Here is a 12,887-nt window from a genome sequence, read left to right on the forward strand (position 1 = left end):
ACATGGAAAACTACTTAAGTGCTTAGTTGTCTCCTTGAAAGGGACACCCTGGAACGCATTTTGAAGTATATTCCTATAGCAGTGGTTCTAAGAAAAGAGTTTCATGCAAATCTGTACAAACATTTTTAATAACATGCCCCAATAATTTAAGACTAATATTTGCCATATTATGATTGGGACTTAGTAAGGGAGTGCACTCAGTTCTCACTCAAAACGGAGTTAGTTTTTCCCAGTTGTTCTGGCTGCCCCCTTATGGGTTGCTTAACAGCTTGAGGAGGATGCAAACACTGTTTCTCAAAACCATAGCACTGAACAGGGCTTCTTGCTTTCAGAATTTGGTTAAGCTGCTGTTCTGCTGACTGATATATGTTTTTCAGTGAAATAAGTAAACAGAATCATTAAATCACAGTTACAAGGATTTGTTTGGTTAGAAGGCAGTGCAGCAGACAGATGACTGTTCTTCAGGGGAATGCAGGATGAAAAACATTACATTTTTGTTATCTGGGGCTGCTTTAGGTTAGTTACTTAAGTGATTTGAAAGTCTGAAAAAGGCTCGGAAGGAGGTAGAATATTAAAGTTTCTTTAATTCCTCTTGAGGAAAAAAGTGTTTTAAATAAAAAGGACTGCATATTTTATGAGTAATTACATAATATGTTTTTCTTTCTTGTGAAAAGACAGAGCTACAGAAGCAGCTGGGCAAGAATTAACAAAATTCATGTCCATAGGCCTGGTATTCTATGTACTTTTGGCTATAACTCAAGTTCCAATTTATGATTTTTACTAACTTATGCAAAATATACCTGGTTGTTTCTTTTGCTTTTCTGGTATGTAAACCTCTGCCATGAAGCTGAAGGCAGAATAGCACAGTATGAAAGAAAAGCATACCACCATGAAACTTGCAGTAAGCAAATTATGGGTACACTCCTGTATCAATTCATACAGTTACTTCTCAATGTTGACTTCTTGTATCACCAATACTGCCTGTATTTTGTGCTTTTCTTCCCTAAGCAGGCACACATTTTGTGTATTCAGTTAATTGGTATGAACCAGTCCTGTTGTCAGAAAAACTAGTTATTAGGCAACCATTTCTAGAAGCTGGCCAGTAAAGATGAGGACTAGAGATCATCTAGTTTCAGACAACACATGCCTAACTAGACAAACTGTACTAAAATTTTTATTTCATACATCAGTTATTTCCCTATTTATTAAAAAATATTTTAGTCCTATTTCAAATGGGATGGATTAGAGATAAACTAATCCATACAAGAGGCCTTATTATTTTGCATTTTGGTGTCTTGGTGTCTCTTTATGACAGAAATACAAGTTCTTCAATTCCAAATAAAACTAAGTCTAGAATTTAAAGCCCCTTAACATCAGGAATTAAAACAATGATGATAATAATAATATTAGTATTTTTAAAACAGCTTCAAGTGTTCTATTAAACTCTGCTGCTGATAGTTTTCTTTGAGTCACTAAGGAAAAGATTGGAGGCTGCAGTTTGTGCTCACAGAAGTGTCACTGAATGTTGGAAATAATGCTGTGACATAGGAGATTATGTCCAAGATATATTTCAAAGCACTTTTAAGAGCAATATAAATTGCTACTGTATTTCTGGGGTTTTTTCTGCCTTAGAGGACTAAGAATTCTGTTGGCTAAGTTCTTTGGAACGATTAATGCAGATAGAACCATATGCTTGGTTTAAAAACATGTGACTAATAGATTTGGTCTGGAATTCTGAGGTAAATCCAAGAATTTCTGAAACTCAGAAAGTAAGGTAACTTTTTCACTGCTTCTGAATTCTCACTTATGAAAAGAATTCTGTACACAAACCCAGGCACAAAAAGTCCTTGCTTTCTCTAGGTTTGCTCCTAGACAAGAGATCTACTGCCTTGTGGAGTGAAGCAGAGGGTTAGGTTGCTGCTCTTGTGAAAGATGGTCCTTGAGAGGACTTCTCCCAGACTACTGCTGCAAAGCTTTACAGAATGCTTCTGAATTTTCCCTGGTTTTCAGTCAAGGTTCACTAAGAATGCCTAAGTGATGGCCTGAAGCATTTTTGTCATACTGCAGTTTTGAAAAAGGGGATTTCAGTGCCCCAGATAGACTGGGCCCTCTCTGATGACTCCCTGCTCATTTCTCAATAAGTCCCTTGTAAATTTCATGTATTTGAATTAGTAATTTTAACAAAACTGTGTTAAATCTGCAACCAGCTAGAAACACCATTTTCAGAGCTATAGCTTGATGTTGTTTTAATAGCTTCAATACTGCATTTCCTGTTCCTGACAGCTGCCTTCTCTGCTTCAGGTTTTACTTCTTTGCAGACTTTGTGAATTGATTCTCCTTCACTGGCTTATGAATTGGCCAAACATAGAAGAAAGGTGGAAGTCTGGTTACCTAAAGGCAATATGCCTCTACTGGAAAAATAATTATTTCCTGTGAGGATATGTCTGTGTATAGGCACACAACTGATTTTGAGTTTTTGTATAACATATATATTGGTTTTGAGAGCATTCAAATGAGTAGAAGTTATAATAGTAATGAGCAGCATGTGATATCTAACAGCAACAGGAGAGTTAGCACTTGTGAAGATGTCACTCACATGTGTGTTTTTGGTTATTCTCTTCCAGTATCTTAATTTATGTTACTTAAAATGATGTGTGGAAAGTGTGATTTTATATATTGTAATGGTGGATGTACGTCACTGAGCGTAGATAAATAGGAAATATGTGAAGCATCCTTTTTTCCCAGGACTGAAGGGTTAGAAGGCACTGTATTGATTACTGCAGGAAGAACAAGTAGTGTTAACTACAGTCTTGGGTCTTTACATATTGACTGAAGTTAGAGTGGGAGTAAAATAACTGGAATGACACCTGGGAGAGAGCCCAGGGCATATTGATAGTAAGAGGATGTTCTTCAGTGGCTATTGAGTCGTGTTCCTCAGAAATGGGAGAGCAGACACCAAGTGAGAGTTAACCACATTCAGCAATTAAGGATTTAGAGCATTTTTAAATCTTGGAGGTTAAATAATTACATACGATTTTCATATTGACTAACTACTACTACTGTAGGAAAGAGAGTAAATTAATTTCCAAGTAGGTAATGAGATTTAATTTTGTAGTGTATTGTAGTCCAATGAGTCATATTTTCAATAAAACAGTGTATTGTGGTAACCCTTTGCTGTACATAGTATTCTTACAAATTCTTGCAATACGGATACATTGATTTGTATTGCTGAGCAGTACTAAAGCAGTGCACTCTTCCTACTGACAAGTTCTTGAAATTTGGGAAAAATAAAGATTTGTATGGTCAATTTGTATAATCTGATTATGTGTGAAAATCAAAGATTTTTAAAATCTAGAAACACAGCCATTCCATAGATGCAAAGTTTAAGCATTCAAAAACAGATGACTGATTTCAAATCAGCTTTTATTTTTTAATGTTAATATTCCTAACCATCCTATTATCCTATGCAATGAATATAAATCACAGTTCCTTTCTGGAACTGTCCTTAAAAATACTGCACTTAGCTTCTGCACTTGGAATTGTACTTGGCAGTCATTTCTTGAAATTTTTTTTTTGCAAAAGTCAAGTAGTGGAAAACAAACAGATGTAGGATATAAAGCCATGATAACATTTAACGGCCTAAAGTTCATTAACTGCATTGAAACATGAACATATTTTTCAGATCTATTTACATTTCCAAAATTAAACTTTAAAAATGCCATCTAGACTCCAAAAAATGCTGAGCTTGAGTTCTATGTGGAGCAGCTTTATCTCACTATAAAATGCTTACTTGGTCATAGCACTGTAATTATCAAATGATGGTAAAAGCAACCCTTATAGAAGGAAGTCCACTTTACATACTGTGAAGGTCATTACAGAAAACTCCAGGTGCAGAAAAGCAGCACAGAGATGCCATCTAGCAGTAACTCTTAGAAGTTTCCTAATGTTGGATACTTCCTTCTTTCAAGATACTCCACTTATGAGTAGGAGAAAGGAAGATTTTATATCTAAATCATTTCACTGCAGCTGGCTTCCTGCTGAATGCCTAGCTACTCTGTTAGAAAGAAATCTTTAATGAAATATATTACCATGGATAATTTTTTCTTTATTTTCCCATGCAAGAGAAAAAATAGAATAAAGTCAACAAGTATAACATTTAATAAGTATCTTAAATTGATAATGCAATAATTAGCACTGTGTTAATATTTATAATTAGTGAGCTGCCTTTCATTTGTTAAATAAGAATTTCCACAGTTGATCAATGATTTATATTAAGTTCTAAAAAAGAATTCAAAAGCATGGGCAATAAATTGCTATGGTTGAAATAAAATCTTAATGTTTTAGAGATTGGGGAATAAACTAGATGTGTAAATTTATGTTACATATTTTACCATAAGATGGCGATACTTAAACACTTTACTATCAATAAGTAACTGAGTAAGTTGAGTACAACGTCTCTGTCATAATAAGAGTGCCTGTGGACAGCAGTCTTGAGTCAGTGATGGCCTGGTACTAAATTAAAAAATTTTTTAATTCCCCCTGGCATTATTTTAAAACAGTTGATCAAGAAAATAAATTATTAGGTGAATGTTATGTAGGACATGACTAGAAATGTATTGTGGATACTTGAAATATCTGTTATTATTCATCTTCTTAAGCTAATGAGTTTGTGGATGTCAAGGGCACGTAAAAAGTTGTGTATGTAGTCATGAGCATACTGTACAATTCTTTCTGGAAAAGATTTTACCATCCCCTTTTTCCTACAATTAGTTTCATATGATAGATTTGCTTCCCAACCTGCAGGGCAGAAAATTATTATTCTGTTTCAATTTGACATAAAGCAAGATAAATAATTGAGCACTAGTTCCATTTCTGGAGTGAGTGTTCAGTCAGAACTTGTACTTTATTGCTAGAAAAACCTTGTAAAAATTTTTACATATATAATTTTCCAAAGAAATCTGAAATATACTGTTCATAATCAACAAAATTAAATTACTGTGTCCCATGTGGCACCTTTTTCTGCGGTGTAGGATTAATTTGATCTCATTTTTTTAATTTATGAAAACCCAATTAGCTCTGATAAACACCCGATTTTGACTAAGGGCTCTAATTTTAATCCAATCTTAGGGACTTCTAAGCTTTTTTATTCCTGACCCTTAACAAAGTCAAAAGAGCCTGGAAAGAACATCTGAGTATCTCTGAAAATGTCACACAGAGTGATGAATAAAAGGCCATTTTCATGCCCTCTGCACAGCATGCCACAGCAAAAAGGGCTAGAAGCAAAGTTTCAAAAGTTCATTTGTGCCATTTCATTCCAGTGCCTCCCTCCTGTTTTTCAGTGCTGGATGGTGACAGAGATATAAGATAGAACATTTTTTTCCAGTGTTATTTTGGGGCCTGCACTAAAAAGAATTATTCTGCCAGTTCTGTTTGCTTCATTGGTAGTTTTACTCTTCTGTGGACAGAGAACGACACAGATTTGCTTTTCCTGCTTTTATTCTCTTTAATAGATCTTGCTAAAGGTAACAGAAGACAGAAAAATACAGAAAATGAGTGTCTGGAAACCTGTAATTATAATGAGACCATGTGCTGCTATTCACACAGAGGTGGAATTCCCATGTATGCATTGCCTGATGAGTCTCCTTACAGGCACAGCAACACCTGATACTTTCAAATAGCTCTTATTTAATAGCAGTGATATAACTAATTTTTTAGCTAACCTTATTAGTCCTCTATCACCTCCTGCTTTTTTAAGTTGTCACTGCTATCTTACTGATTGAAAAGCAGTCAGAATACTGCATCTATAAATCAGATTTCCATTGAATTGCTTTTTAGCTTCTGTTTTTGTTTTCAAAGGGGAGCATTCCTTCCATATCTTTGGACATTCATATATATTTGTATATGATTAATACCTCTATTTTAAATGAAAAACCTGGCAGAAGAGCTGAACATCGCTTCACACGGTTGTCTGGTACCTAACTGGTATCATTAAAATGACATTCACCAACATGCAATATAAATTGTGGCAACACGGTACAGATTGCTGCTGGTAATGGACTGCAATACTGTAAGAATGTTTTCTCTTGTCACGTTTTTATAATGCTCACAGTTACAAGGCTGTATGGCACAAAAAGCAGACAAATGAGACAAGGTCTACATCAATAAAATACAGCACTACAGCCATCTGCAGACCTGGGGGCTTTCAGTCGTTATTGCTTGTAAGTGCTAGAGTGCAACTGCGATTTTCTAAATGACTTAACCAAAATCTCCTTCACCAGGCAGGCTGCATGGCTAAAACATATTGTTTACTTTTATCATTATGTCAATATCAGCTGCGATCTCTCGGTGACTCGAGCACGTTTGTAAATTACAGAACTCCGCAGCAGCCCGGAGCGTGGCTATAGTACTAAATTCAGTGTCTTCACGTGATGCCTCCCGTTCCACACCAAACAAATGTATTTCCAGTCGGAGGCTGCCGATCCCTGCTTCCAGCGCCTCGCTGCTTCCCCACGGCTGGTGCAGTCACCCAGCGCTATAAATGCCTCCTGCCTGGAGCGGGATGGATCGCCGCTGGACAGCTACCGGCCTTGGACAGCTACCGGCCGGGGGCCGCGGGGCTCTGTCCCAGTCCCTGTCCCTCTGCGGCGGGCACAGCTGCTGCGGGCGCGGAGAGCTCGGGGCTGGTGGGCAGCTGAGGGGTGCCCTGCCCTGCCCTGCCCTGCTCTGTTCGCCGGGGCCCAGGGCTCCGCTGCATGGCCCCCCGCTGCCCGCTGACAGCACCGCGCCCCCGCCCCGGCCGCCGCGCCGGGAACCGGCAACAGCCGCTGCCGACGCGAGCTCTGCCGCTCGGGCAGCCAAGGACACGCACCCGCCTCTCCCCGGAGCCACCATCGCCCGCTACCGCATCCGCCGTGTGCGGGCCGGCTCCGCCGCTGCCAGCTTGCCCCCGGCCGGCTCCTACCTTGGAGGGATCGAGGCCGGCCAGCAAGGACAGCAGCAGGAGGTTGAGGATGCCGGCGGGCGCCCGCATCCTGATCCCGGGGCTGCCTCTCCGCGCCGCTCCGCTCGGTCATTCACTCCGCTCCCGCCGCAGCGACCGCGCCGGCAGCCGCGCTCTCTGCCCGCCCGCCGGAGCCCGAGTGGAGGCGGCAGCGGCAGCCGCCCGAGGGACGCTCATTCCGCGGGCAGCCTCGGCGCGGGGAGGGCGGGCGAGCGCGGCGCTGCCCGAGCTGGCGGAGCGGCTCCGCGGCCCCGTCCCACCCCGCCCCTCCCCTCCCCCCGGCCAGCCCACCGCAAAAGTTTGGGCCCCGGAGACGGCGGAGCCGGTGCGGCTGGACGGGCACGGGAGCGGGCGGCGGATGTGACATCAGCGCCGGCGGGAGGCAGCGCGGGCGGGGGGCGCGGGGGCTCCGGGCAGCGGCCGCGGGCTGAGGGGAGGGAGGTGCGGCCGGGCCGCGGGGGCGCGCCGCGCTCTGTGAGGGGCGGCACTGCGCACCCCGCCGCGGGTATCGCCCGACCCCGCACCCCGCCGCGGGTATCGTCCCCGCAGTGGCCGGCAGAGGCCCGCTCCTGTGAGGAGAGCAGCTGTAGGCGGGGAGGAGTCGCTCTCCCGAAAGGACCACCTGGCATAGTGGCAAGGGTGGGTTGATGTGGGGAGCTGCGGGGAGACAGTTTTCCTGAGGCCAATGCTTTTCGCTTCTCCACCTAGAAAGTAAAGTCAGGGCTTGACTGAGCCCTGGTGAGGTTAAAGGCACCTGTGCTCTCCATTCTGACCAGGGGCAGCGAGGGACCATCGTGTCTCCTTGGCTTGGCCCGTGAGCTGGGCTGGGAAGGCTTGTGCAGGTGCAGGCGGGTGGAGGTCGTTTGCTGAAAGGAACCCTTGAAAGCCTTCCCAAGGGCAATGAGGAGCTCTCCTTTTCCCTACATCAAGCAGCATCTTTGCGGTCAGACAATGCTGCTTTGCCAGCCAAGGCTCTGGCTCGGCTGCTGTCCTCCTGTGCAGGTCAGTTTCACAGCGATGGCATTGGCCTTCCTCAGGGATGCACGTTCAGCACAGCTGAGTGTGGCCCAAGTGTAAATACCAGCACTATCTTGTTAACATGGGCAAAGCATGTTAATGGTTCAATAATTTTCCCGTAAAAGACTCAAACTCAAGATCTATGGTCAGGGTAAGCTTATTTATGACACAGTCAAGATTATTATAAATGTGTTTTTCAGCTTTGTGAGGTAAAAATGTATTAGCTTTACAGTTGGCAGTTTTTTGGTCTTGACTAGATTTTCTGCGGGCTACACTGTTGTGCTTTTTCAGCATCTAGCACAGAAAGGCCAATGCTGTTGTGCTATATAAACTTAACTGAGAAAAAAATGGGCTAAAATATCCTTAGAAAAGCAAAACTTCAGTGTAAAAATACCAAACTCCAGACAAAACAAAACCCCAAGGTTGGGAGGGTGTTAGGATGAGTATGAACAGAACATGATTTTCTGTCTCCAAGTCTATAAGATTGGTGTTGTTTGCTTTAAAGAGCTAAGGCCATTGCGGAAAGACAAATGGAGCAGAAACTGTTGTGCTTACAGGCTCTCTGAGAAGATAGCATATTCTTGGCATAGTGTTCCCAGAGCAAAAATGCCAACTTTTCCTACTGTTTTATTACATTTTTGAATTTCCTCTAGGATTAAAATAACTAGATTTGTGAGTGAATTAAAATTTATGTTTTATGCTAAGATGTCTTAGACATCCCCTTTTCATCAGCAGTATCTTTTACAGAGATACAGTCTTTCATATCCTGGGAAGGTAGATCTACAAAGTATGTTTCCTTATGGCACAGAGAGGAAATTTTGAATGAGCTTTCATTGATATTCCAGGGTCAACAATGGAAAGAGAATTCTTTCTGATACAGACACTACTGAATTACTTTCTACAAGGAAAATAAGAAAGATACAGAAAGGAGATTACTTAATATCTTTTTTTTTCCTTCCTGTAGAAAGTATGTAAAAGCCCTATTTTCTATTAAGTAGCTCTAAAAGACATAAAAGGGAACAGCCACATATACTCATATGAATTCACTATAAAGTAACGGTGCCAAAGCACTGAAAACCTCATGTTCTCCGAAGGACAAAGTGAATGATGCTTTCAGGAGAAACAATTTTGTATGAAAAAAACCCCATAGATTCAAAGCCACAAAGGGAAGATTGAAGGTATTTAAATCTTTTCTGGAGCACCTCAGTGGCTGGTTCTCTAATTTTCTTTAGCTTTATTTTCCCTGTGCTTTTCTCACCATCTTTTTTTTTTTCTCTCAGTCTTCATAGACAGAGTTGGCAAAGTGTATGAACTATTAAATTAATCATAGAATGCAAACTTTTTAAGGAGCTTCAGTGATGCAGCATGCTCTTCCACTTCCTGATGCTACTTGGAATATCTGTCTTTGAAATCAGTTAGATATTGAAGAATAAAGTTGAAAATAAAACCAGTGGTTCCCCAGGCCCCTAAAAACATAAACCTTCAGATCTTCCAAACTCCTCAGATACTTTTATGTGTTACAAACTAATAATTTATTTGATATATGAAAAGGTACAAGACATAAAATGACCCAATTCTTTTCTGCTTGATTTTAACAATTCATTTGGAAGATGATGAAAATATGTAATAGACTAAATCCTCCACCCTCTAGGAACCTGACAAGTAATTTTTTTTATCAGAAAAGACTGTGTGAAGACTGGTGAGAATAATTAGCAATTAGTACCTGAAATAATCATGTTTGTTAAAGTGTATCTGAAAGCCACTCCATGAGGAGATTTTGTTTCTGCTATATGCCCTGAAGTGGCAAGGGAATACCTGATTGTGAAGATCTGTCTCTAGGAAAGCTTTTAATCATCCTTACAAACCCATGAAATTCTATGTGAGTGACATTTCTTCTTGAGTTCTTTGTATGGAGGCTGACTGCTGCAGTCAGTGTGAACTACATGATTGTGAGAGAAAAGAGATACCAAAAGCTTTCCTGCAGGCATCAAGGGACAGAGCATTAGAATGGAGGCACACTGTGAATACAGCTTGTCTAGATAGGGGAGGATATTCTCAATGTGTGCCTAAAGTTATAACAACTTCTCTTCATGCCATATTGCAAGATGTATTGCTAGCAGTTGGAACAAGACAGACTTGTTCACTTGGTTGCACGGAAAGTGAAGTTGATAAATTTGGTGTAGGTACCAAATTATATATAAATAAGTTCAAAGTTCTGCAGTCTGAGTTTGACAGCTTGAAAGTAGTGGTGGGAGTGATGAAAAAGGACAACATTCATATGCACCTTTGGAAAGATAATCTTTATTTGTAGCCTATAACATCTGAAAACTTTTTAAATGCAGTGCTACCAAAAATTCTTTCCAAACAAGAAACTTCTTCACGAAATTGGTCTTAACACTTAATATATCATGGAGGTTGAATTTTCTACTGAGTTAGGAAGGTGGTCTAGGTTTCAAATTTTAGGCATTCTCCTGATTATGGGAATGAAAAGTTTAGGGAATTGGAAAGAAGTTTCAGTTCTGACGTTGAATACTGAGCCTTGTTGACTTGAACCGATCTGAAATGTCCTTGAAGAGGATAAGTTTGTTCTTAATTACAGAATAGATTTTGGTGTCTCAAGGAAACTAAAGAGAGGAAAAGGTACAAACAAAATCAAAGTATTAATGGTATAGAAGCTAAACTTTTTGTCACGTGATATTTGTTTATATTTGTAAAGAACATGACAGAAACAGAACACTTGAAGTGTTGTTAAATCAGATGATTAGAAAAATTTAAAAAATGTTAATTAGTTTAATTTAGCCAGTGAAGAATATGTAGATGTTAAATAAAATACCAAAATACTGTGCATGTGGGACAAAATCCAGGACTATTTAAAATTAATAAATTTGCTAGTATTTGGATAGTTTTTGCCATCAGATTGAAATACAATTTCTAATTGTCTGTCAACTAAGCAGAGTAATTTTTGGAATCTGTCAATACTATGATCTTACTTACTAATCCACATGTCTATGTTAGTTAAAATAATAAAATGAGATTTTAGAAGCGTGTTTTGTCAGTGTAACTGTCCTAGTGATGATTGCTTTTCTAAAAAGAGAATTTTTGGAAGTCCTACCAGTACCTGTAAAACGCATTTTGATTTTTTGTATGTTATTAAAATTAAAAGGTGGCTAAATAATTATTGAAAATAAATTCAGGAGTTGATGTTTTTCCTACTCCATACTTCCTTGAAGTGAATCTTTCAAAATAATTTCGTTACTCACGGGTATTTTTGGAACTTTCCTGTGAACATTGCCTTTCTTTCTGTGTATGTCTGTAAGTGCACTGTTAATAGTTAAAATTCAAGTTTCTGCAGAAGTGCTGTACTGTTATTTCCCCATGAGCTTGTGCCAATGCCAGTGTGAGGTGTGCTGTAGATGTGAGGAGCTGTGAGTCAGCATAAATGTTACTGCCTCCCCTGACAAATACCAAGGTGCACCTGATGTACAGAAATATTTTGGTACTGGATGATGTGGACAGGTTTAATAGAGAACCAGTGAGTCAGGCACCTCTTTAACTCTTTGTTTAAAGCTAATCCATATATAGAATTTACTTTTGTTGAAGTTTAAGTTTGACCTTAATTTCCTTTGGTGAAGAAATGGCCTTAGTAAAGCGTTCTTACATATTTACAGTTCATATGAAATGCGAGAAAGACTTAACTCTGTGGAAGTTTAAATTGTATATAAAGCTAAGATCAATATTTTTAAGCATTTCTGTGACTTAGCTTGCTTTGTTTTTCTTTCAGATACCATGTGTATTTATTTACTTTTTAATTCAGGACTTCATTAATGCATCAAAACCAAATCTATAAAATAAATCCTCTCTCTGGCCTTTTAGGAATTAACATAGTCTTTAGAGTACAACATAGCTGTAGTATTTTCAGATTTACAATTCAGTTATATTTAAAACACTATGAATAGAAATGAGAAAATTAAAGATTTTGTCAATGTGAAATGTAGGAAGTGCATTATTTGTAAAAGTGACAGCATCTGTAAAGAATGGTTCTCTACCAAAAATGCTTTTCCTAGAAGATTAAGGAACTCTGCTCAAAGACTTTCTGGCAGTTTCCCCTTCCAATATGGACAAGTACATTGCAACACATTCCATCTGAGTAGCCTTTAATTTTATTATTGGTTATGCATGACTTTTATAATTTTAAATATAATAAAACTTAAGGATTAAGAGTTTCTTCTACAAGATCACAAAAAAGTATGATCCCATAGAATAAGTGAAACTCAGAGAATTAAGGTTGAAATATGTTTTATTTCAGAATTAGAGTGCAGATAGAAAAAACTAGTAGTTGGTTGATAGAAATTTGGTTTGTCCAAGTCAATACGAGTAGGCATAATATGATTCTTAAATGCTAAAATACTCAGTTGGCAATATTTGGAATTGACTACTATCTCTAAAAATACATAATTTTCAGTCTGTCAAGTCCCAATTAAAGTTGGACTAAGTAGCTGATTAAGTCTCCAGCTATGTTCTAGGCATCTGCAGAATGTTTAATATTAAATACTTCTTCTAATTTATGTATTTTTAATGTACTTTGCAAATAAAACTGTAGAAGTAACAAAGGGTAATATTCTGTATAATGACAGATGTATGAATTTATTTTGATAGTAATTCTCTAAATATTTACATGCAAGCAGAAGTAGTTTGTGTCTCATAACATACTCATGAATATTTATTGACCAAAGTGTCATAGTAAAGAGGCTGCTTGCATACTCTGGTGTAGCAACATGAAGTTTGTGGGAATTGAAAGGTCAGAGTATCCTCAACTGTTAATAATTTTTGAGTTCCCAGACTCAGTATCTTGCAGGACTGAGTCTCAAAA

The 12,887-nt window shown here is 39.2% G+C and overlaps 1 protein-coding gene and 1 long non-coding RNA gene across 2 annotated transcripts in view; one reads left to right on the top strand and one right to left on the bottom strand.

The window, feature by feature from the left end:
- The window catches only part of OLFM3 (olfactomedin 3), a 49,626-nt gene extending 42,358 nt beyond the window's left edge, over window positions 1-7,268 (bottom strand). Inside the window, exon 1 of the mRNA XM_085068226.1 lies at window positions 6,962-7,268. Within this exon, the coding sequence (XP_084924352.1) occupies window positions 6,962-7,030 (69 nt within the window). The 5' untranslated portion in view covers window positions 7,031-7,268. The remainder of the gene's footprint in view (window positions 1-6,961) is intronic.
- The window catches only part of LOC146433985 (uncharacterized), a 285,167-nt gene that overhangs the window by 120,733 nt on the left and 151,547 nt on the right, over window positions 1-12,887 (top strand). The gene's annotated exons all lie outside the window — the stretch shown is intronic.

This window comes from Lichenostomus cassidix, chromosome 8 (genome assembly GCF_008360975.1).
Source record: "Lichenostomus cassidix isolate B80296 chromosome 8, HeHo_3.0, whole genome shotgun sequence".
NCBI lineage: Eukaryota > Metazoa > Chordata > Aves > Passeriformes > Meliphagidae > Lichenostomus > Lichenostomus cassidix.